Source organism: Cornus florida, unplaced genomic scaffold (genome assembly GCF_030987335.1).
Source record: "Cornus florida cultivar Cherokee Brave unplaced genomic scaffold, ASM3098733v1 CherokeeBrave_3.0.0_Hap2_Chr01, whole genome shotgun sequence".
NCBI classification, from domain to species: domain Eukaryota; kingdom Viridiplantae; phylum Streptophyta; class Magnoliopsida; order Cornales; family Cornaceae; genus Cornus; species Cornus florida.
The window spans coordinates 49,763,037-49,788,924 of NW_026775571.1; the positions used below are offsets into that span (position 1 = coordinate 49,763,037).

The 25,888-nt window shown below is 34.5% G+C and overlaps 1 protein-coding gene across 11 annotated transcripts; it reads right to left on the minus strand.

Annotated features, from left to right (window-relative positions):
• Positions 1-557: 557 nt before the first annotated feature.
• On the minus strand, positions 558-20,025 carry LOC132296404 (pentatricopeptide repeat-containing protein At2g19280). 11 transcript variants are annotated; one of them, XM_059794645.1, is made up of 10 exons: positions 19,836-20,025; positions 16,763-19,007; positions 16,463-16,578; positions 15,743-15,830; positions 9,723-9,865; positions 8,915-9,005; positions 8,616-8,690; positions 3,134-3,280; positions 1,094-1,145; positions 558-997 (listed from the first exon to the last, which is right to left on the minus strand). In XM_059794645.1, exon 2 carries the CDS (start codon positions 18,950-18,952, stop codon positions 16,766-16,768), a length of 2,187 nt encoding a protein of 728 aa, XP_059650628.1. In that variant the 5' UTR covers positions 18,953-19,007; positions 19,836-20,025; the 3' UTR covers positions 558-997; positions 1,094-1,145; positions 3,134-3,280; positions 8,616-8,690; positions 8,915-9,005; positions 9,723-9,865; positions 15,743-15,830; positions 16,463-16,578; positions 16,763-16,765. The 11 variants fall into 11 exon arrangements, with proteins under 11 accessions (XP_059650628.1, XP_059650619.1, XP_059650633.1 ...); XM_059794636.1 differs by lacking the exon at positions 3,134-3,280 and adding an exon at positions 3,942-4,000; XM_059794650.1 differs by lacking the exon at positions 3,134-3,280 and adding an exon at positions 3,942-4,000 and having other exon boundaries at positions 558-1,001.
• Positions 20,026-25,888: the final 5,863 nt, after the last annotated feature.

Below are 25,888 nucleotides of genomic sequence, written 5' to 3' on the forward strand. Positions count from 1 at the left end.
AATTTTGCATACGTCATATTCCATTTGTTTGATAAACTATGGACAAACAATTTAAAGTGACGTTGGATAATGAAAACAATTGTTGCAAAAAAATAAAAAATAAAAATGAAAACAATTGATGAATGAAAAAAGAAAAAAATTGTAACTTTGGGAGCAATAATCGTTACTTGCCCATGGAACACATACTCATCAGTATGACCTAAAATGAACTTTCTTTTATTCATTTCATTGCCTATATTAAAAAGAAAGAACTGGCCATTCTGATGAAGCCCCAATTCAATTTGATTGAAGAATAAAAATAAATAATAAAAAAGTAAGGAAATAAATCAGAATGGAGAAGCATATAAAGGGTTACGGCCGCCGAATCGGCCAATACGTCGCGTATCTGTTGCAGTGTAACGGATTCGAATAAATATCGCTGTAAACCGATTAGTTCATAAAAGTGTAAAACTGCATCGGACCCTTACAAACCGATCGATACGCGACCAACCCTGATATAAACCAATCTTATGAACCCAAAATACTCAAGAAAATAAAGGTGGGTAGGACTATTCATGTAGCACAAGACAGCCTCTTCTCTAATATAAATCAGAAGTTCAAGAGCATGAAAATATCATCAGAAAAATATTTACAAAATACATCCCAGTCCATTTAACTCGTGATACATACAAGAAAAACCCACCACCACAAAGAATCACATATATACTAATCACTTGGTAACCAAAAAAACTCAACATGATAGTTTTAGAAGCAAAAAAAAATCATTTTGAGGACAATCTCATTCTTCTTCCTTTTGTCGGGGGCTCATATAGGAGAGGAAGAGGCAAATGCGAATTTATTGGCCAGTTCTGTCCGTTTTAAGGTGAAAAAAGCTCAATCTGATGATTGAATTGCACGTCGTGAACCAACAGGTTCTCTGGTTCTGTTTGGAGGAGATCCTAGGTAAGAGGACGGTGAGAACCCCGATGCATATAATAGATTCTTGTCCATCAATGGTCTGCCTTAAACAATCATACCAAGTCACTATGAATTATATATACATGGTCTCATTTAACTATTATTCAAGAATGAAAAATCGATTGAAAAATCGAACCTTAACAGCAATCATGTTGATAATTCCACTTCTTCCATCACTATTTGGCTGTCTAATGACATCAGAATATAGAACAAATTAGTTCATTCAATGTTGGGATAATTGATCTTTCATTGACTAATACAGTTTACATTATGAATTGCCTTGTAAAATTTAGACATAGAACACCACATTTATAATGATATACATTTTCAGGAAAGAGTAGATTTGTTCAGAGTTGCTACAACAATCAAAAGTGATTTAAGCACAACTACAAAGGCCATGAAAGTTAGATCACGCAAACGAAACAAGATGCAAATTTACATGTCATTGTTGTGGGATGAACAACAATGACATGTAAATAAAAAAAAAATCCAAGAATTGCTGTGGGATGAACAATCATTGTTGATCGCAACACGTGTCCCGGAATTGAACCTTTTCCTTATGCAGCAAAAGGGCCCAGGACAATGAAATCAGTTCAACACCAACTCAGATCTCATAACCTCTCGCAAAGCAGATACCAAACAATATTTAAAAATAACCAAAAGAAAGGAGTAGCCGATTAGCCAGTAAGAATCACTACAATTAACCAATTGAGCAAATGCTGTACAAATTCTTTTTTAAGGTTTCTCTATATTCCATCTGATAATTTTTGACATAGCCTATTTTATTATTATTTTTAATTATCATCGTCTTTCGTACAAATTGATTCTTTAGCAACCTGTCCTAGCAATTAAATATAGTTTTAAATGATATCAAACACTAATAGGTCAGATTAATACAATCAACAAAGCTGTTATGTTTGTTAAAAGATTTGTTAGATAAATCAAAGCCATGATTTAAATTAATGTTTAGTAACAGACTGACTAGGCCCAAAAGCACTTCATTGAGGACATTGTCTAAAATTAATGTTTAGGAGGATCTAAATCAAGATGGCCACATGAGCTTGATATGATGGACAGCGATGCGCACCCTCACTAAGCGAGGAAACCTAATTTTTTTTTTTTCCTTTCAGCAATAAAGAGTGCAGAAATCTTTTCTTAGAGACCTCAAACCATTAACAGGTAGCTTTATTCTTCGAAATTAGATTACATTTAAACCTACACAAAATCCAAACACATTACACAGAATCTGGTCATTACACAAATATTTCAAAACCTGCATAAAATCCAAATAAATTACACACACACACAAAAATTAAACCCTCAGTTGCCATTTGTTTCAAAATTAGATTATGCCGAGTTGAACTTCAAAAGTAGTTAAATTGATAAACAGAAAATTACATACAAATTTAAAAAAAAAAAAAAAAATCAACAACATTAATGAAGTGAGCTTAAGAAGAGGAACTAGCTGCAGATCAAAAAAGAAGAAGAATTAACTGCAAGATGAATAGAGGCGAAGAAATTAGAGAGAGAAATAGAGGAATAACTTGAAGAAGAACATGCACAGATCTACAATCTCAGTGCAAAGAGGTGTGAGAAGCAAGAAAGTGAGAGAAAATAAATGTAGAGAATTTCACACTGGAGGAGAGTGTGGCGAAGTAGCTTTTCTTGGCTGGTGGAGGAGCTCATCATGGACTGTGGAGGAGATCGACAGATCTGCAGGAATAGCTCGCTGGTAGAGAGAGAGGATGGACTTAGGGTTTGTGAAGAAGATTGTGGCTGTCGTTCGGCAGAGAAGAACAAAAAAGGTTGCTAACAGTGTATTTTTACTACAGTAAAACCTCTCCCGCATCTGCTACAGTAATTTCCCAAACATAAACGCCTTTTTGGCGTTTAGAAAATTGGCCTTTGGCTACAATAATTGTTTAAAGGTGTTTAGGGTTTTTATAAACAAAATAATTAACGGGCATGTTTTTCTTTTAAATTTGTTTAAATAAACAATAAACATAAATGGTTACCAAACAGACCCTAATTTGATAACCTTGCATAAGTACAGATATATGGGAGTTTCTATTACCTTCTCTATATATAATCAAACCTCCCAACCCATTCATATGTTCCATTAGATCATACAGAAATCATTACATGGAGCCACTGCATATAACTCGTTATCGCATACCTTTTGTGCCTTAACACACCATAACTTGATGTTACGCAACTCCATACTTTTTAGTTTGTCGCATTAATAGTCTTGCTTTAAAGATGATGTTCCATCCTTAGTCATTGTATGGACATTCTCAAACAAAGATGTAGAAAAAATTAGGGCCTGAAAAAATTCATAATCTTAAATATTATTCTCCAAATCCAGATTCAAAATATAGCCAGAAACAATACTTATGTGACTTTTTCTTTTTTCTTTTTCTTTATAAATGCGTGTGGCTTAGCTATTTGTAATATAACTTGAAAATCCTCTAATGTGAACTTTCTTTTTTCTCAAGTAAATTCAGAGCGGTAACAGGTGGGTTTGCATTGCTAAAACAACTAAATAAAAAGCATTAAAATAAACTAAATAACTAGTATAGCCCCCAACCTCCCACTCCCACCCACAAGCACATAGAACAAAAACAGTTTGTGTCATAGATATGAGTAGCAGAAAAGAAAACCTTCAGAAAAATTAAAAAAAAATAAAAAATAAACAGAAAACAAATATAATAAGAGATTTAAACATGTTATTATAAAATAAAGACCAATCATCCTATTTCTTTCCATGGAAGTTGTATTCCTAATTGCTTTAAGTGATTTTTCTTCATGGGTTTGTGCCTGGTTGTTCCACAACCATTATTAAATAATGAGCGGATCAATTATACTAACAAAATGTCTCATATCCTGTAAACAAATTAAAATTGGTTTCGAATTTAATCAGAATTCAATTCACATGTTGAGTGAACTAATATGAACATCAAACAATATGAATTAGAAACACATACCAACAAATAGTCTAACGAATACATGACAGAAAGTTCTTGGGCAGTAGGCATTCTTGATTCTGCATGTGGTCAGAAATTTACGAATATTAAGTAATAATTTTTTTAAAAAAAAGAAAGAAAAAGGAAACCAATTGTAATGACCCGGTCATTTCCTTCCTTTCCTTTTTCCTCACATTTTTGCGGATAATTTTTTTTTTTTTTTCGTTGGATTTTCTTTTCTAAGTTCGGTTTCTCATCACTTAGTGTCGTCTCGAGTGTTCGAAAATGGTTTCTGAGACTCTTTCTCTTGAATTGACAACTTCCTTAAAGGATTGCATCATTTCCACATTTTTCGTTTTTCGACACTATTCACTTTTCATTTTTTTCCCTATTTGTCACTTTGTTGACACAACCTCATTTTTCGTGTTCGGAGTTGGTTTTTAACTTCATTTACCTTCATCCTTAGTGGTTTCTACGAAATACGTATCTTTACTTTTGTAGGAAAGTACTCTGGTTGCTCCCGGTGTCCGTAGGGGTCTTCAGAAACATTTTTGTTTCTTGGGGTGTTTTTCATAAATATCTTTTGAAGATATTTTGATTTAGGGGTTTCTAAGAAAATATCTTTTGGATGATATTTTCATTTGGGGTCACTTGCGCAGTTATCCTTTTGTGTAGGGGCCTTTGTGTAATTAATGAAAGTTAATTGCTAAGTGTCTCCTTGGGGCTTGAATCCTTGTACGGGATTCATTTTCACATTTCGTTGAGTCGTGTACTCTTAGAATTGTTTTGTGGTCGAACCTTATAGTTTTCGGGTTTTCGGCTCTAGTTAGCGCTAAACTTGTTTAGGGCATATCTCTCTGCTCGGGACTCGGTTTTCGACGCCGTTTCTTCTGTTGATCATTTTTTTTTTTCATTTTGGTTCTTTTTCATTCACGGAGTTTTGTCGTTTGAGCGCGTCTGTTCAAATTCCATTTTTCTGGACCCGGCGGGACCCGTTCGGGGCACTTTTAGGGTTTTTCAATAAATAGGGGTCTCTAAAATGAAAAATGAGATATTTTTCTCTCTCCCCTCTTTTAGCAGGATTCCATGGCAGCCAAGGGCTGCCACCTTCTCTCTCCTCCTTTGAGCCTCCTCCCTTTAGTAAAAAGTGGTAATGCCTTTGCGTTTATTGTTCGCCTTGACGAGGCCTTCGATTCCAACCGATTGGAATCCCGTTTTGCCCATTTTTTGGGTTCGGGTTTGAAGCCAAGTTAAGATTTTGGTAGGACTTCCTTGGTATTTAATGATCACCTTGTTGTCCCCGACAAAACCCGAAGTTTCATAGGATTCAAAGCGGTTTCTTTTCGGTGGGGATTTGAGATTTTCATCTCAAATTGAGGTAGGGGATGTCGTAGGTTTATATTTGAGTTATATTGATTGTTTTAGAAGCATATATAACTTGTGAGCATGTCTTTATTCAAGTTTTAGAATTTAATTTAATTAATTTCTGTGTTTAAGATTTAATTCATATGGTTGTGTGCAACTTATAATTTAATTGTAGCATGATAGTAAATTAGGCCTTGGTATGTTTATCAACATATATTAAATTGGGAGCATTTGAATAAGAATTGCAACTTTTATTTAATATGTATCTTTTATGAAATATTAATTCACATAGTTGTAACAAGTATGAAATCAACTTGTAATGTGATATTAAAGTAGGCTTTGGTATGTTCTTTAACCTATGTTAAATTGAAGACATTTGGAATTGTTTGAAAATCTAGAGAAAATTAATTAAATTGATTGATTAATTTTATTTTAAGTGTTGTAGTCACTTAAATGGATTTTAGGTATAATATATGTGAAGACCATGTTATGTCCTTTAACATATATTAATTTGAGTCTATTTGTGATTGATTTGAAATCTAGAGACTTTTCATGTTAAGTTGAAAATCCCTTGAAATGTAGTGAAATTAATTACCTTGTGAGCAAATTACTAATTAGATATAGAATTAGTACTTGTGGCCTCTTGAAATGGTAATTGGACTTAGCATGATATAGAATTCATTGACTTGCATAACTTGTTTAAATATATCTTGTGTAGGTATATAACTTGTTAGAATATTACAATTGTTTACCTTGAAAGCTAATTATTAAATTGAAGCTTATTTAGTATTTGTCGCTTAGGATGGTAATGTTGCTCAATTGTTGCAAAATATTCTAACTTTATGAATAAATTACATATTGAGGACATGACATGTCATATGCTATTTAGACTTGAATTCTAGGACATGAATTGTGTGTATTCAACCTTACTTGTGCATGGAATGTGGTAACTTGCATTTGATTTTGTATGAGTTTCGAACTTACTAATTTTGGAAAGCTTATGAGGACATAAATTATGTGATGGTTAGGGTTTGGCTCTAGTACGGAGATAAGAGTCTTCTAAGTCATAAGTGCGTACTAGGTGTACCTTGTGGGTTGTAATTACCTGAAAATACTTGCTTGGTCTAGCGACCGCATGTCCTAGTTTTTTAATTATTCGATTTCGCATTTATTTTCAAGTTGTTAATCATGGATTATTTGCAGCTTGAGAATTGATGCTTGCTTTGGGTATTTGAATCCTATTTAGTATACTTGAACTTGTATACTTGCTCCGTGAGTTTAAATTACATTTAGTATACTTGTGCCGTATATACTTGTCTTATGCGCAATCCTATTAGCTTAGTATACTTGTGTTGTGTACTTAATTTATGAGATTTCCACATTTAATGTATACTTGTGCAAATATGCTTAGACATTGCATGACTTGTCTTAATATAGTTTAGTATACTTGGAAATGTATGTTTATATATTGTATATCATGTTTTAACCTTGATTAGTATACCTGAGCATGTATACTTGTATTCTTCGTACATTTCAATTACATGAGTAATTTGAGATGATCCCTTAGTCCCACTTTTAACATAGACATTAGGTGGCATGACTCCCTTGCATTGTTTCATGTGAATGTGAAAACCTTGTAAAAAGTTAGGTCGATGCATGCTCATCTCCTACGAGTAGCTTTATGTTACTCACCCTAAAGTTACCGGAGACATTTTTCAGGTACAAGAATCAAGGTTTGAGATTCTCATTATGCTTGGATGATTTGTTGACTTGAAGGTTTTAATTCTTGTAAAGGTTGGCTTGAAATGCCACTTGTAACCTTATATGTCAAAATGTGTATATTCGATTCTAAACATGTAATGTGTATCTAAGTACACTCGTCGATGCTTATTTGATATGTATGAGACGAGATCGGAGGCCAATGACAATTATTTTGTATCCTATGTAATTTTTGACTTCATGAAATATTATGAAAATATTGAAAAATGACAAGTCATTGTTTCACCATGCTTGCATCGGGTGTGGGAATTCAATTTTTATTCTTCCATAGGGTCTCATTAATCATATATGAAGTGTGGCCAAGGGCCGAACGGTAATTTGAAGCCATTTCATAATTTTGAATTTCAAAATTTTCATTTCATATACATTTTTGCCTTTTTGGCCGTTGGGGGGTCGGATTTTGCATTGGCGGTATTTTTAAGTCGTGGATCATTGTAGTACGTCCAAATAGGTAAGTTATATTTGCGTGCATGATCGTGTTCAAGAAAAATCATTTCCCATTTTTATTGCATAATCTGGTTAAGGGCATTTTGGGGTTTTCCTTCAGGAAATAAATTTTGGGCTTGACATGGCCACTTAGAAAACGTGATTTGTGGTCGGGGGGGAGGGGTTTCTTTGTGTTTTTCCAAAACACCTCATCTTGGCTCTCGAAAATCCATTTTTTCCCGAAAAACCCCTACTGTCAGCTTTTTGCTGACCTGTAGTACAAGTGTACGAGTGGGCTCAATCTCGTAACCGGTTAGATGACTTGTGGCAGTATTATGGTCACTCTGTTTTGCCTCCTAACCGGTTAGATGGTCTTGGGTTGACTCTTTTTGACATTTTTACTCTTTTTTCTTCCGTTAGCCATATCTTCTTCGTCCGGACTCCGAATCAAGTGATTTTTAAGTCTAAGTTTATTAATTTTTTGTTATCTTTCCAATAGTGTGCTCGGTAGTAGTACCCATTTCTGGGTAAAATGACCCTTGGTCCATTTCTTGTAGGGTTTTGAAACCCTTGTTTCCCTCTTGCTTCCGTTGAGCCTCGGAACTCCTCATGAAGCCACTTTTGTGTCTTAGGGATGATGTACATCTCTAGAGACCATGTTTTTGTTTAGTTTCCGCATTTTGGATTCATTTCGGGTTATCACAGGACACATTGGGTTTGTAAAATCCAGCGTCGTCACACCAATATTGTTTCGAATCTAATCAGAATTCAATTCACAGGTTGAGTGAACTAATTTGAACATCAAACAATATGAATCAGAAGCACATACCAACAAATGTTCTAATGAATATATGACAACAAGTTCTTGGGTAGTAGGCATTTATGAATATTAAGTAATAAATTTTTTTTTTTTTTTTTTTTTTGAAAAAAAGAAACCAATATTGTTAAAGGATTAAAAAAGGAAAGACAATATCATGGATCAACTTTTTGTCATGGATTAAACGAGAGAATATGAAATGTAAATCTCCAACTCTGTCAGATAAGAAAATATTGGAATGCACTGTAAAGAGAGGAAACAACAAAAAAAATAAATAAATAAACAATCTACTGAAGGCAAGGGATTACCAAGTAGCTCGATCTCCAAGATATTTTTCATGCTATCTTTTTCTGAAGCATTCCGTCACTCAGGTCCCCCATGGCCTGTCATTAAGTCAATAAAATACGCTGTTTGTTATACGCACAATCAATGTAATATGGGCTGACACCACTTATGGTTACTTAACAATTGATTCCAATTGCACAACTAATAGAAGGCAACAGCAATTCTTAGAAAGCAAAAGGCAGATGATTCACATGAAAGAAGTGGGAACAAGAGACAGCAGTGAGTAATGGAGAGAATGGACAGAGGAGAAAACAAAGCTTACCATGAGCACATATTGCTGGAGAGATCTTCAGGTACCCTGACTTTTTAGCCTAGACAACAGTTCTCATCTTTTTGCTGCTTTAATCCAGTAACTGGTAATGAACACAAAAAGGGCAAGTCAACAGGTGAAAACACATCATAGTAACACTCAAATAAATTATAATGGAGATTATGCATATTGAAGAAAAAAATGGAAAATGGTAAAATACTCATGTAAAGCCTCAACATCACAAGAGTGAATGGAGATACAAAACAACCCAGTTAAAACAGAACTCAACTTAGTATCCAATAATAAAGAGAGAAAAGGAAAGCCATGAAGACAGGTACAGAGAGACATTTGACCATCCATCAGACAAGTCCACAATCTGTTTTGGGGACAAGTAGCAGTACTATTTTTTTTTTTCCTTCACCAAGATGAGAGATTCAAAAAAGAGGGCCATGTTTATAGTGTTGCCCTTTTTTCTTTTATTTAATTTTTTATTACTTTTTTACTCTCTCTCTCTCTCATTTTTTTTTTTTTTGCTGGTTATCTGTCCAATCATGCATCTGATCATAAAATCAAATGACAGGAGAAGAGATTGAGGAAGTCCATGAAGAAGTGAAAGAGAGAAAAAAATCTAATAAAGAAAGAGAGAGAGAGAGAGGCATGAGCTGAAATCTAGGAATTACTTCAAGAGCAACAGATACCAAAAAAACAAATTGATGGCATTTCTTTCAAGGTGAGTTTTTTAGGACCACATATGCTAAAACATGGGAATGCATGTGAATATGTACACATACATTGGGAGAGGAGAGGGAGAGAGAATTACCAATTAGCATTCCCTGATGAAGCCCGGGTGTCTCAGCCAACTTCATAATTTAAGACTAACTGTGTTGCAGGAAAGCCAATTATGTTTGGGCTGGTAGGTACAAATTCATGCGTTGGTTCCACCCTTGACAAGTACCCATTTGCCTTGCACCATCCAGAAAAAGAGAAGAATAAATAGTCAATTTTCCATTAAATGTTGGTTTTCAACAACCTAGCTAATGCTTGTTTCTACAGTTGCACAATCCCCACATGAATACTAGGCTGGAAAAAAGTATTTACCTTGCACATGTTTAAACACCACAATATATATATATATTAGAAAAAAAAAAAAAAAATGAGAGAGAAACTTGGGACACTATCAAAACAAAGGATAAAAACACAGGGACGCACCCCCAGTCCTATGCTAAACATGGTTTTCCCAATCCTTCCTGTCCCACTCAATGTCCACCATCCCTAAATTAGAGTTCTTATTAAAATCCCAAATAATCTAAGTTGAATCAAAAGCCCTTTTCCGAAACTAGATTACTTTGCCTGGGACCATCATAAAGCATTGCCCTATACCTAATAATACCATTGATGCCAGAATACAGCAGCAATAGTGAAGGTTCTGGATTCATGTAATGTTCTTTGAGCCTTAAGACCATGTACTGATGAGTGATGACCTACTGAAGGTTTAAAAAACACCAATACTGGGTTTAACCCAAGCGCTGAAAACTGAATCAACAATTATATTTATAATGCAAATCTCTTATTAGAACAATTAACCACCAAGAGCCAGTCTAGGTGGTGCTTCCTCCATCTCCCACAAGAGGAGGTTTCGGCCACATATTGTAACAGTACAATATTAAAATCCACATCGAGAAAAGGGGAACAAATCAGTAACACATGGCCTATCGGGTGTAAGAAGCGACCAACTATAAGAAATTTGCATTCACTGAATAGAGTAACAATAGAAAATATTAGGGTTTGCATGGTTCAGTTTTCAGAGAGCAATTTTCATTTTCAGAAAACTGTTCAGAAAGGAAACTTGTTTGGTTGTCAGTTTTTTGAAAACTGTTTCATGAAAATTCAGTTAAAAAAACGTAGGGTTTGCTTGGTTTGTAACTCTGAACAGTAACAAAAATCTCTGAAAAGTAACCATAGTTTTTTGTTTTCTGAGTTTTTTTAAAAAATGTTTCCATAAAACTGAACCAAATAGGCCCTTAGTTTTTAACAAGAAATGCCACCCATTGCCTACAAAAGCTAGTTCCTAAGTGATGTAGAGTGGACTTGTGCCACTAAAAAGTTGAATATTAAAATAAGTTCAGCAGCAAAGCTACATAATTTAACTTTTGACCTATGTATTAGGACAATAGGATTCAAGTTGGCAAATTTTTTAAAACAAAACTGAGTTTGTAACTTTTGTTCTAATCTCTAGTTTAGATTAGAAATTTTCGAAAGTTAGTTAATTACCTCCTACTCAAGGTCAAGGAAGGAAATTTGAGCTATATTCAAGGACATATGCATAGGCTTTTTCTACAAGCATAAAAAGGTAATTTAACATATTGATGCACTCATTAAAATTAGGGATCATGCATGTATAATTAGGTTTTTTTATTTTTATTTTTATTTCTACATGATTTGATCTTGTTTGATTCCCTAAATTGGTTCAAAACATGCATTAAAGAGTTTCTACAAACTCATTGTTTTTTTAATCTTCCAAGTTTTAAAACTGCAGTTGACTTCAATCAATCAAGGCTTCGATTGAGGCCCACTAGAGTATTGTCATTCGATCGAGCATTGTGGAAAAGCAGTTTCCAAATTAGTTTCAAACTCTACAAACTCTGTTCTCTCTATACTTCTATTTTGCATATATATATATATATACACATATCATCTTAGGGCAGAATATAATACACTGAGAATACATCTAGTAATACACATAGAGAGCAGAATTGTGATTTCTAAAGTGCCTCAATATTTTTGTTCTTGCATTCTGTGAGTTGTGCAGTGTAGAAGTGGTTGTGGAAAGTTTGATCTCTAATGAAAGACCTAGAGGGGGAGGGGGGGGGGGGGGGGGGGGGGGGGGGGGAATAAATCTAGCTTGCTCTTTTGATTGATTTTTAGATTATTTTAATTTTACCAAATTAAACCTAAATAAATCACATAAAGCAATAAATATGATTTAGGAAAGTAAATAAAGTTAGAGATGACGCCATGATCTTTTACGTAGAAAAACCTCAACGAGGAAAAAACCACAGAGACTAGCCGTCTCTGGCAAATCAATACACTATCTCGAAGCAGTGTTACACATTCTCTGAGTCTCTGTCTCACATCCACTCTACTCTGTCAACAACTAGTTGTTGAACATCCCAAACTCCTCCTGCTCGCCCAGTTATTGACGGGTTGCTGGAAGAACATGAACGCTCCGCAAACACTCTACCCCCTTTGTAGTGATTGATCCACCTTCCTTGCGATCGCGAAGATAAAAGGGAAAACAAATTTCTGCTGTTCTAACTGGGAAAAAATTATCCACTCTCGTGTATAAGTGTGTGCTCTAAAATCACTAATAAAGAACGTCACCCTAATATCACTCTTGTGTATAAGTGTGTGCTATTGGATAATATCCAAATAAAAGTAGGAAAAATGTTATAAAAATTCTATTGGATGTTCCTAGTAGTTTAGTTGGAAAAGGAATTAAAATTCTATCCAAAAACAAAGTTCCAAACGTGTCAGAACATATTGGACAGGTTGAAAATATTCCAACTGGTTGAAATCTGCAGGTAGTAAAAAAGCACAACTACCGAGAGCTCTTCAACTGGTTGGAAAGAAGTCCAACCAGTTGAATTTTTAAAAGATATCATGAATCCCAATACACCCCAACCGGTTGAAAATTTCCAACTGGTCAGACTATGCATGATAAGGACCCAAGAGTACTTGAACCAATTGAAAATTTTCCATCTGGTTGGACTTCCTGAAAAAAAAAACAAAGAACTTTAAAACACTATTTTTGGAAGACCTATTTCAACCCAACTAGGTGTGCTTAGTGTCCTCACTCTCACACCAGTTCTAAAGGATGTTCTTATCGAATCAATGATATCATTGAACTTGTTGTTCAGGTTGGAGTTGTTGGACGATCAAGACAAAAAATAAAACAAAAATTACAACTCAATCAATTACCAACTAAATATGAAGTTTCTCACACATTCATTGTGACAATCCGGATTTTTATGATTTTAATTTATATATGTTCCCTTTTTTTTTTTTTTTTTTTTTTTTTTGTCATAATTAATTATTTAATTATAATTGGAGATTTACCCAATTGAGATATTTAATGGGTTTGGTTTTATTTTGTTGCATATATATATATATATATATATATATATATATATATATATATATATATATATATATATATATATTGCATCTGATGGAAAAGGGAACAGGCAGCTGAATTGGGGGTAAAAAAGGAGATTGTGATAATGTTTTGGCGAGTCCCACTAGGAGATGTTTTAGTGGATTTGATTTAGTTTTGTTACATTTATATATATATATATATGCAATGTTAGATGGAGATAAAAAGGTGTGCGTGCCGAATTAGAGAGAAGAAGAAAAGATTGAAATTGTGATTAGCGGGTCCCACTAGATATTTAATGGGTTTGATTTATGGTCACAAAGTGTGTGCATATATATGATATATGTATATATATATATATTTGGTCTGATGGAGAGATAAGAAGGAAAGAGAGCAGGTGCGAAATTAGAGAGAGAAGGATAAAACGATAAATGAATGAAAAGATAAGGTAATGATAAGGAAAAGGAGGTAGTGGCGGGGTCCACTAATGATTTATTGTTTTAAGTAATTGAATTGATATTTGTTTGTTGATATGATGTCGGTGGAATTGCCTATATATTTGGTGCTTTGTGACCTTGGTAAAGATACAGAAAGAGAGAAATTGAGGAAACACACAGTGATAGCCGAGAAGGACAGAGAGAGTTTGGAATTTATGATCCAGTGATGATTTATATTTCTTTTTCAGAGTAGGGTTCTTTATACCTTGAATTGTTTAGGAGTGATTTTATCTCAAATATTTTGACTGTTACTTTGTTAAAATTGCATATATGTATTTTTGTTCAAAATCATATCTATATTTTGTGAAGCTAATTTTCATGAAACCTCCTTAAAATTCTTGTTATGGTTTTTCCTACTGGGACTTCCCTATCTCACCCCCTTTTAGTTTCAAGTACTGAGGATGAACTTGGATAGCTAGTTTCATGCTTAGGTGGAAGAGTTGGCGTTGCGGATTAATTTAATTTATTTAGAGATTTTGTGTTTATTTAAGAAAATTGATTGTTGCATCAACAAAGGGTATTTTTTTTATGATCCTGGGAGTGTATTGAAGTATTTGAGATTTAATGAGATTGAGGAATTTTATTAAAATTTTCAGGTCGTTACAGAATGGTATCATACATATGCTCACACTTTATGACCATATATCAAACCTGTTAACTACCATCTACTCTTAAAGCTTAAGTTGTTAAAGAGATGTAACTTTAATATTTAAATCCTTCAACACGCCCCCTCACATGTGGCCTTCTTTTGGTCTAACATGTGTTTTTTTTTTTTTTTTTTTTTTTCAATTTTTAATTAGAGTAAAGGTGAGGTTTGAACTCGAGACCTTTGCCTCTGATACCATGTTAACTACCATCTACTCTAAAAGTTTAAACTATTAGAGAGGTGTAACTTTAATATTTAAATCCTTCAACAAAACCCATTAACTATCTAGTGGGACCCGCTAATCACAATTTCAAATTTTTCTTCCTTCTCTCTAATTCGGCAGCCACACCTTTTTATCTCCATCTGACATTGCATATATATATATATATATATATATAAATGTAACAAAACTAAATCAAACCCACAAAAACATCTCCTAGTGGGACCCGCCAAAACATCATCACAATCTCCTTTTCTCCTCCCAATTCGACTGCCTGCTCCCTTTTCCATCAGATGCATCATATATATATATATATATATATATAACAAAACCAAATCAAACTTCTTCTCTCTAATTCGCTACTTCCTATCCTTCTTATCACCTTCCATCAGATGCAACATATATATATATATATATATCGTATATATATGCAACAAAATAAAACCAAATCCATTAAATATCTCAATTGGGTAAATCTCCAATCATAATTAAATAATTAATTATGACAACAACAAAAATGAAACAGATATAAATTAAAATCTTAAAAATCCGGGTTGTCACATTCATCATTTGTAGTATTATTGAGTGTGATTCTCTGAGTTAACACCTTCTGCTGAATACTTGATCGGAGAGTTCAACACATCCTTAAATCCATCTTCAGAGATTGAACTTGGACGACTAGTGGTTGAGATCAATTCATTGGTGGAGAAGCTGATTCATGAGGAGCGAAATTTGTTGACGAGTGGGCGGACAGCCTAGAGACTTTTGAAGAAACGTTTGGCGTCATTTGTGTCAGGGAGGTAACTAAGGGATTCTAGAGTTTTGGGACTTGTTAACATAGGCTGTAAGCTTCCATTATGAGATTTTGTTTGCCCAGACTATGTCCTGTGATTTTTCCCCTTGGGGTTTCCACATAAGAATCTTTGTATCCATTGCTTTACTACTTTATTTATTTATTATCACTACGGATTGAATAATTTTTACACTTTTGCTAATGAATTGAATATAAAATTCTGGTAATTTAGTTACGCGAATCTCCATCATAACCTCAGGTTCCAGTCCTTACTATCACCTGCTTCACAAGTAAGATGGTTGATGCATCAAGTCACGTGCAAAAGCCAAACATAAACTAATGCCAGCACAAGCTCAATAGAAACTAATGGCTGAAAAGAATTGGCCCCCAGCCAGAAATAAATTTTAAAAATTGAAATATATAGCCATGACCTCCAAAAATAGAGCTAGGCTCAAGGGCAGAAATGGCACTTTGGTCAATAAGATCTGATGCTATCACAAGGATATTTTTAGGATATACAATTTTACATACTTGGAGCTGGCAACCAATTAGGGTGCTTCTTGCAAGAGTGTACAGCACGACATTTCGTGGCCCCCCCAAAAGCATTAATGAACAACAGCTGTGCAAAACAAAGATATTCCATCATTATAATAATAATAATAATAAACAAATAAATAGAAAGACACATAATTTGTTCTATCAACCAACTCAATTCAAGTCAACCCTACAAAGCCTTGTCTTAACCTTTTAGAGTTAGCTACATGAACCTTGTTACTCTATTAAACTCTTTAGGGACTCCAATTCAACCTCGTACTAACATCTCCCAAAGTGCTCCTCCATGTGCCAAAGCCTAAAAATGCTACTTGGCAAAAGATGCACTGTATAGTCAAGGCTCATGACAAACCCACTAGTGTGGGACAACAACTAACATTTAGAATAAAAGGTGGATCAGAAATTTTGTTAAAAAAAATAATAATAATAATAACTAGTATAATCTAGCATCTGAACACAAGAGGTCGCTAATTTTCATAAAGAACTTCATATAGATAGCATAGTTCACGGTATTATTTCATAAGATCACATGGAAACAGCATATTGAAATCATATTCAAGGAAAACAATGAAAGTGCACATACACCACTGTGTGTCAGCAGTAACAACCTGTGGGTTGAATAAAAACTGGAACGTGGAGTATGAAATATTACCAAGTCTGAGCTCAGCCACTCCAAACCTATCTCAAGGGGTTCTTTACCTGATAAGTAGAAAAGAGTTAGTTTACAGCTTCACCACAAATTCCATAGCACAGATGTCACTTAATAGAGCTATGGGCTCCATGCAGCAACCCTGACGTACAAACCACAAAACAACCTGAAAAAAAAAAAAAGAAAAAAGAAAAAAAGATATAGAATGAATAAGCATATTCAATTGATGTGGTACATTATCTATGACCTAACTCAATATGGTATGCTGTGCATAACGCAATATCAACATTTAATAAGATAAACAAAGTCTGGTGACAAAGGGCGTAAAAGATAAACCTCTTAGTTCTTACCACTCATGTTCCTGCGGACTTCCTACTGGAGTGCTTTGTTATGGTCAAATATTGATCAATGTCGACCTGTACACCATATTTCAGCAGTATTTGTTGCAGCTTAAAAGCTGCAGCTTCTTCAGGATTTTTGGCCCATTTTTTCTCAAATCCAAGGGTGAGTGCCTGATGAGTGACTTCATTTGGAATGGTACCATGTTCCACCATCATGTTTACCAGCTGGCATGCATCTTCAATGTTTCCAACACTACAAAATCCATGTATGAGTGTGTTGTACAAAATCAAATCTGGAATCAAACCAATATCAATCATCTTACAGAACAGTGCATTGGCTTTCTCCATACAACGTGCCCTACAGTACCCATTAAGTAAAGCACTGCACATCACAACATCAGGTTTCATATGGTGCTCACTCATGTGTAACCACACAAGGAATGCTTCTTCAAAGTTACCCTTCTTTGAAAGCCCGCTGATAATACTGGTAAATGTTACTACATCAGGAGAACAACCCCTACTAATGAGCTCATCATAGAGACCTTTTGCCTCATTTACAAATCCTCGTACAGCGAGGCTGTGAATTACAGTGTTATATGTCACAATGTCAGGAGAAACTCCAGCAGATCTCATCATGTCTAGAAGTTCAAAAACCTTATGCAAGTGACCCTTCTTTCCATAGCCATCCACTAATGTGTTGTATGCAACAACATCAGGTACCAAACCATCTGTTATCATTTTCTGAAACCAATATTCTGCATTGTCCATGTCACCAGATTTGCAATAACCGTCAACTAGCACCGTGTATGTAGTAACAGATGGTTTGATTCCCCTCTTCAACATTTTTCCCATAAAAGAAAGAGCCTCATTTATTTCCCCAACTTTGCAATATCCTCCAATTATACTAGTGTAACTATAAATATCAGGAACCAAGCCCAAATCTGACATCTCATTAAAAATATTGCACGCTGCCATCATGTCGCCATCTATGCATAACTTTGAAATAAAGCTGTTGTACACATAAATATTGGGAGAAACTCTAAAAATCTTTAAAATATCAACTGCTTTCTCTGGTTTTCCCATTTTGCAAAAACCATCAATAACTGCACTAAGAGAAACTGAATCAGGGTAGATACCCATCTGAGTCAATTTAAACAATACAGAAGTGGCTTCTTTTAATAGGGACATTTTGCAAAGGGAATTAATCACTATAGTGTATGCAACAATGTCAGGATTAGCCCCGTATTTTTTCATTTCCATCAGCAATTTCAAACCAGTTTCAAGATTACCTTCACTGCAGTATTTGTAGATAAATAAGCTAATAATAGAAGAATTGAAACCCATCCCTTGTCTCTGCATTTGTTCCACAAAATCCCAAGCCAAATCCAACTTATCTGATTTTAATAATGCCCTGACAAGTGTATTACAAACCCCTATTGAAGGAAATAAATTAAAATGCTTCATCTGACATATCAATTGAAGAGCATCATTCGCCATGTTTTCCTTAACATAACAATCAACAAGCATGCTGCATGCAGTCTCCAAAACCCTTCCTTCGGTATGGGTTTCACGAAGGATTGTAAGCAACAAATTATGCCAACAATCTTCTCCATCATTCTTTCTTACAAGACATAGAATTAGATCCATAGCTCTATAATTCATATTCCCAGCAACCAAAATATGTATCATCCTACATATTGATCCGATTGTGTGCTTTGATCCAGCACAACATTCCGACCACCAGAAGAAGTATAGAGCAAGTGCTGCGTCTGAACTTTCCTCAAAGAGATCATTCAAAATGCGCATAATGTTGTGCTCATTCAAATCAATTCTATAGCCATGTTGAGTGCTTAAATTCCAACCACGGTTTGTAAGTATTAACTTTATTCTTTTCAACTCGTCATCATCTGCTTTCTGGTATTCACAAATAAAGGTATCATTGTCAACAGAATTAGAGATATCATTCAGATTAAAAGACAGCTCATTATGTTCTCTACTTTTGGTTGAAATGCATTTGACATTTGGCAAAGGATCATTTATAGAGTTTGAACCTTCAAAGATAAAGCCTTCATTCTCCGAGAAAGATGAGGAAGCTAGTGATAAATTTTCAGATGAGAAAAATCTAGATGTCCTCCTCCGCCCAACTATCCGTTTCAATCCAGCAGAGACAACATTGATGACTGAAAATGAAGCCCTCATGAACAATCATCACGAACTACCAAGAGATAAGCTCAAGGACTAACAAAAACAAGACCTGCAAACACAAAATAAAAATAAAAAAGGGTCAAAAATACAATTTGCAACATATCCAACTAAAAGAATAGAAGTAATTTTCAGCAAATCAAAAACCCAGTTTGGAATTTGGAGGCAAAGAAGTATATCTAATTGATGCAGCTACCTTCTCCACTTGTTCTGCAAGCAGGAGGAATTTTTTTTTTTCCCAATAATATTGGGAATCATACAGAATAGAAGTAATTTTCAGCAAATAAAAAAACAAGTTTGGAAATTGGAAGCAAATAAGTGTATCTAATTGATGCAACTATCTTCCCCACTTATTCTGCAAGCAGGAGGAAGTTTTTTTTTTTTTTCAATAATATTGGAAATCATGCAGAATAGAAGGATTTTTCAGCAAATAAAAAACCCAGTTTGGAATTTGCAGGCAAAGAAGTGTATCTAATAGTTGCAGCAATCTTCTCCACTCGTTTTGCAAGCAGGAAGCAAGTAAGAATCAGAAGTGTATCTAACTGATGCACTAATTAGTATTTACACAATTGAAAAACCAAACCTGGAAATTAGATATTCAATATAGAGTGAGAGACCTTACTCTGTGACACACAGAGGAGAGGCAACTATGGCTTGGTGAGAAGAGAGGACTGAGGAGAGGCACAGTACAGACAGCATTTATCCAACCAAAACAGAGAGAATGAGGCCGGGAAAAGGTTTGAAGGAGCCCAGCGCAAAGTAGGTGCACATGAAGAACACTATATATGTAAATATGCATATTATATATATATACACACACATACATATATATATATACAGAGAGAGAGAGTGGGGGACACAGGATCTGATCAAACCATACCTGGCGTGGCCTAAGTGGTTGATAGGAAGGAGTGATCGAAGATCAGAGATTGTACAGGAGATCCGAGACCGTCAGTTGCGGAGTGGGGGAGGGGAGGCGGCTGCTCCAGGAAGTGGTAGAATAGGATGTAATTTTTTTTATTATTGTTATTTTGGGTCATACACACCAACACCCGAGGGTTGCCGAAAGGACAACGACGAAACTGCTCTGTTTTGAGATAATGACACTCTGATAGTATTTGTAAGTCAAACATAGCCTTAAAATATGTAAAACGTTAACATTACCTTTTACTATTTTATTAATTTTAATTATAAGATATTAAAATAATTAAATAATCAAATTACCCTCAACACTCACTCAATCCTACAACCGGATTCTGCAGCCACCACACCAAAACTCCACAACCACCGACACATAATCACCCCCACCCCTACCCCCAATCCACCGCCTCGGCCTTCAAGCTGTCCAATGGAAGGGAATGATCAAGCTTTTGGTCTATCACCATGGCAATGTCAGCAACTTTAAAAATACCATGGCAACTTCACCTCATCCTCTCCTCCTGAAAAACCCTAACCGTCACCTTCTCAAAATCCCCAACGCAGTCACCACCACCCATTTCAATGGCTTCCCCCTCAACCTATCTTCGTGCCTTAACAAACCCATATCGATCACCTGTTCAACAACCCAAGTCTAAGATCGCCCAACCTCCACCTCCCAATCCCAAAATCAGGTCTTCAATTTTGCCACTGGTTCAGCCACTCTACATGAAAACGTGCCCAAGATGGCCAAATTCGAGCTCTAAAATTGGCGTGGAACCAGAATGAGCGTGATGGAAATGAACCACAGACGGAAAGAGTTCCTCTCAATCATCCAGAAAGTAAAGTCAGATCTGTGTACCCTTCTCAGCATACCCTTCGATTACGTAAGGCGGCACAACCACCCAGTTCTCTGCGATCCCTCTCAATCTGTTGAAACCTCATTCTCTTCTTCTGGGTTGCGGGAACTGTTCGTGCTTAGGGTTTGTCGATCTGAACTAGGTTTCACCAGATTTGGGGCTCACTGGACAGAATCGGGTCTTGTAGTTTGAAGCTTCATCAGACTGATGGCTCCAATTTTGTGCGCCGCCATGGGATAGATCAAGACATGACAGAGAGAATCAACTGAGTGAGAGCACTCACCGTTGCCCTCGTCGAACAACTATTGCCACCACTGCCGTTAAGCCCAACTCATGACTTGTGTACTCCGGCGTTAGGTAAGCTCACTGATGGAATCGAAGGATGAAGGCCCCATACATATATATATATGTGTGTGTGTGTGTGTGTGTGTGTATATATATGTATTCGTATTTCTGGAATCCAAGACAAAGAAATATTTTCATGAAAAAAATTTAGGAAGTACTTGAAAACAGTGGATAGACAACGAAAAATCAACGAAATCGCCTGATTCGAAGTACGGACGAAGAAGTTAATCAAACAAACTCTTGATGGTATCTTTATATCCCCATTAAAGTACACTAAAGATTTGCTAAAGAAATTTGACGCCAAACATGCTAAAACTCCCTAACAACACTCTTGTTCTGATTGGACCAATTTGCAACCTATTAGAATGGCACACCTAGACACCTCTAACATTCTCCCACACTTAAATTCGCAACACACTTGTAATAACATGAACACAAATGAGGGTATATGAGCACTACATGCAAAGCAGTGCAGTTCGATCGGTCATGAAAAAGATCGATCGATCCAAGTTGGATCAACATTGGCGGATCCAGCATAGGGCTGGGCTGGGCTCTAGCCCACCCCAAATTTTAGTCCAGTCCAAGCAAAAAAAAATTATTATTAGTAATAGCCCACTCGAACAAGCCCAAATCAGTTAAGCCACAATATTAAAATAAAAGCCCAATGGCTTAATACTAAAATAAAAGCCTAATAAAAAAACAAGCCCAGATTCTTTCACCGACTTCTTTTTTCAGAAATTTATAATTTTTTTTTTTTGAGAAATTAAGCGAAATTTATGTATATATATATAACTGCTTGTTTGGGTTTAAGGAGAGCACAAAATTTATATATGTTTGTTAATGAATCCAAAGCTACCAAACAGAATTAAACTTGTTTCCATTCTTGGTTTACTTTTCAAAATTGCAACCTAATAGAAAGAGAAAGCTTGAGAAGTCGATCTAAGAAGGAAAGGAGAATGTTAAAAATTACTATCATGGTTGGAATTTCTATTGATTTATAAAATAAAACCACAAACAAAAAATGCAATAATTCAATCTTCAAAACCAAAAAACCACCAATCATGGGTAATTGAAAACAAGAAGAGACGAACAGAAATTTGCAACCAAAAAAGAAAATTAAATTTTAATGATCAGAATTTAAAATATTTGTTTTACAATAATTTAAAATATTTTCCAATTTTCATGAGATTTGTGATTTGTGTACTATGTTTTGAGATTTGTCTAAGCTGTGAACTTCACTAACTTTAGCCTTTAATTTTTGACTTCTATGTCTAGGCATGTGAAAATGCACTCTTATGAATGGTGTGATTTACCCCGTTACCTTGGAACAGAAGAGTTCATTGAATATGATCAAGTTATTGAAAAAAATCAAGAGTTTAAAGGATTTTGCCGTGGCATTTGCCTCCAGGATCTGGTGTATCTTACTCATTGTGTTAATTCTTGAAAAATTCAGTTCTTCAGTTATTTATTAATGATGATTGTTCAGGCTAGCTAAGTCATTTATTTTATGAACAACATACAATTTTGTTTGATTTAGGCATTTTTATTTTATATTTTTTGATTTATGTATTTTTAATTTAACTCATTCTTAAACGGACCATGTTTGGAAAATTGACTTGGGAATTTATTATCGACGGATTCGAGTCTTTAAAGACTCGTCGAGCACAACTTAGATAGATATTTTGTAATATTTGAATTCAAATATTTATCTTGATTATGTTATAAAAGTTAAAAAAAAAATGCTTAAGAAATTGTGTTATTAAATTTATGTTTAATTTTAGCCCATCCCATTAACAATTCATGAATTTGCCCCTGCATATATATTTATATGTGTGTGTGTGTGTGTGTGTGTGTGTGTTGGTGTTGGGGCGGAGGAAGAGAGAACAGAGGAGAGAGAAAGAAATTGGAATGGGTCTCTGAGGGCAGAAATGTCATTTCATGGTCAATATAAAAGTTAAAGGGTAGAAATGTCAATTCATTACTAATGGGGTGTCTTTGGCAACTGTATCAAACTCGAGGGGGTGTCTTTGTCCCAAAATGGGCTAAGTTTCATTTGTGTGTCCTTTTAGCAAATCTCAGGGGGTGTTGTTATACTTTACCCTATTATTTTTTTGTAAATGTTACATAATCGGTAACTATAAATTTGGTCCCCTACTCAGGCACAAGTTGGATTTCAAATTTAATTTTTTTTATTGAGAAATGATATTTTTGGCGATCTTTAATACTCCGACTTAAAATTGACTTAGGTAAAAATATGTCAGTGTTATTATAAAATTTCAACTTAAATAAGTATCATTACTATTTCGGTTTATTTCCATAAAATACGTTAATTTTTCTTTCTTTATTTATTCAGTTTTTCTCTTTTTCGTTTTCACAGTATGGTACTCAAATAGAAGAATTTGATTGGTACAAAATCAAGAACAAAAACTGCAATATTTTTCAATTTTTCAATACTTTGAAATTTTTCTTTAAATTCCTTTTTATTTTATTTTATATTTTTTATGATGAAGTTCTGGAGTCACATAGATCATTAGTTTTGATCATTATATCAATGAACAAATGCCTATCTAATTATATATAGAGGATGCAATCTTAAGTATCTATGCGTTAGACATCTAGATGCAACGTGATATATATATATATATATATATATATATATATATATATATATATATATAACATGTATACAACATATATACAATTTGATATACATGGTGATTAAAACTTTAATAGCCAACAAATATATTATATTAAGATGAAACCTAAAAATGGACTACAACTTTCCAAATAGTTAATTACCTTATATTTTAAAATGGGTCCCATTATATTTGATACATAGGTAGCCACATAGACTCGGTGAAATTGTAGGTTTTTTTTTTATTTGTCGGGCTAGATAGCAGTACTCTTTTTTATTTGGTCAGAGGGAAGAAAATTTGATAAAAATAAAAGAAAAATGGATGGACGAGACTTTCTTGATTGTGTCATTTTATATTTTTGATCCGTGGAAGAACAGAAAAAAATTGACAATATACTTTGTTTGGTAGGAGGGAAGAAAATTAGATAAAAATAAAAGAAAAATGGATGGATGAGACTTTCTTGATTGTGTCATTTTATATTTTTGATCCGTTAGACGGAAGAAAATAAAAAAATTGACAATATACTTTGTTCAGTGAGAGAGAAGGGAAGAGAGACTTTTAAATTATTTTTATCATTGTATCTATCACTTACTTTGTTTGTGGGATTTATTTAATATTTTTGAAGAATAGTATTGTAATTTAAACTTTTATAATAGGCCCACTGGTAGTTTTGCCTCCCCTCTTCATTTATCATATTATCATTTCTCCATTTATCTCCTCCCTACCAAACAAATGAAGTTTTATCTTCTTCCTTCATTCTCCAAGCTATAAATAAATTAAACGTTTGACAAACAGCTCGAGCTTGACTCAGATGTTTATTTGTTTAATAAACGAACTAATCTCAAACAGAATTTTCAAATTCGATTAATAAACGAATCAATCTCAAACAGCCTCTTACTCAGCTCGTTTGTTCGTGAACATGTTCGAACTTTGTTCACGAACATATATAAATAATATACGTTAGAGGCCTAAACCCAGCCCAAAAAAATTCCAACCCAACTAGGCTCATACGCTTTTTAGAAAATAGTTTAAGCCAATCTAATTAAAGGCCTAAAGTCTATTTTACAAATTGGTAACCATAAAGTATCTCTCCTCATTCACATGATCTAAACGAGAACATTCTAAACAAATCAGGTCAGCAGTGAATTGACGACCAAGCAGCAGCAACACCAAAACACAAACTAAGCAACCATTGTGAGTAATCAGCATCGATGACGACACTCCTTGTGGTAGATTTTCAAGTTAGTTAGTCATTATTTCTCCATTTTTCTCTTTGTTTTAAATTTTTTTATCTAATCGATATTTCTCCCTCTTTTGCTCTCATATTGGCATAATTATTATATATGTATACATATATATACGCCTATTGGTATAAATAGATATACCCTAACTGCGTGCAAGTATATATATATGTATACATATGCAGTGTGCGCATGTGTATATGTGTGTGTGTGTGCACGCGTGTGGAGATTGTGTTGGTTGTATATATTAATGGCCAATAAACGAGCTTCTTGAGCTTGGCTAAGTTGAGTTGAGCCGAGCTTGAACATGTTGACACCCATTTTGGTAATTGGGTTTGGGCTTTAATTGGATTTGATATGCAGGGCAAAGTTGTCATGGGCCAAGAGTACATGGGCTTGATAACTGATGGAAACAAGTATTTGGGCTGCACGAATATTGGGCTGATTGATAGACTGATGGAAGCAGGCTTGAGAATGTGGATTCAAAGGACTGGATTACAATTATGATGGCATTAGTACAGTAACAGGGCAAAGTTGTGATCGGATAGGAAGATTTTTAAGATGTTTTGAAACACTTTATGTCAGATAAGATTTGTTTGGTTAGTTAGGAATTAATCTTTATCTAGGAATCTTAGTTTGAATTTAAAATTAGTAGAGAGTTTTATTGTAATTGGAATTATTGTTGGTAGGAATTTGTTTACAATATTGTGTATAAATAAACAAAAGGGTACACTGTACTAAAGGTCCAGCACCCTCAGAATCTTATTATTATTTGTTTGCTTCCTCAAGCTTTTCCAAGAATAACATCCTTGCTATTTCTTCTTTCTTTCCTTTTATATTTCTCAATCTCTCTTTCTGTCTATTTCTCTCTTTCCTTCTATCTCTCTCTTTCCTTCTATCTCTCTCTTTCTCTTTCTCTTTCTTGCTATATCTGTT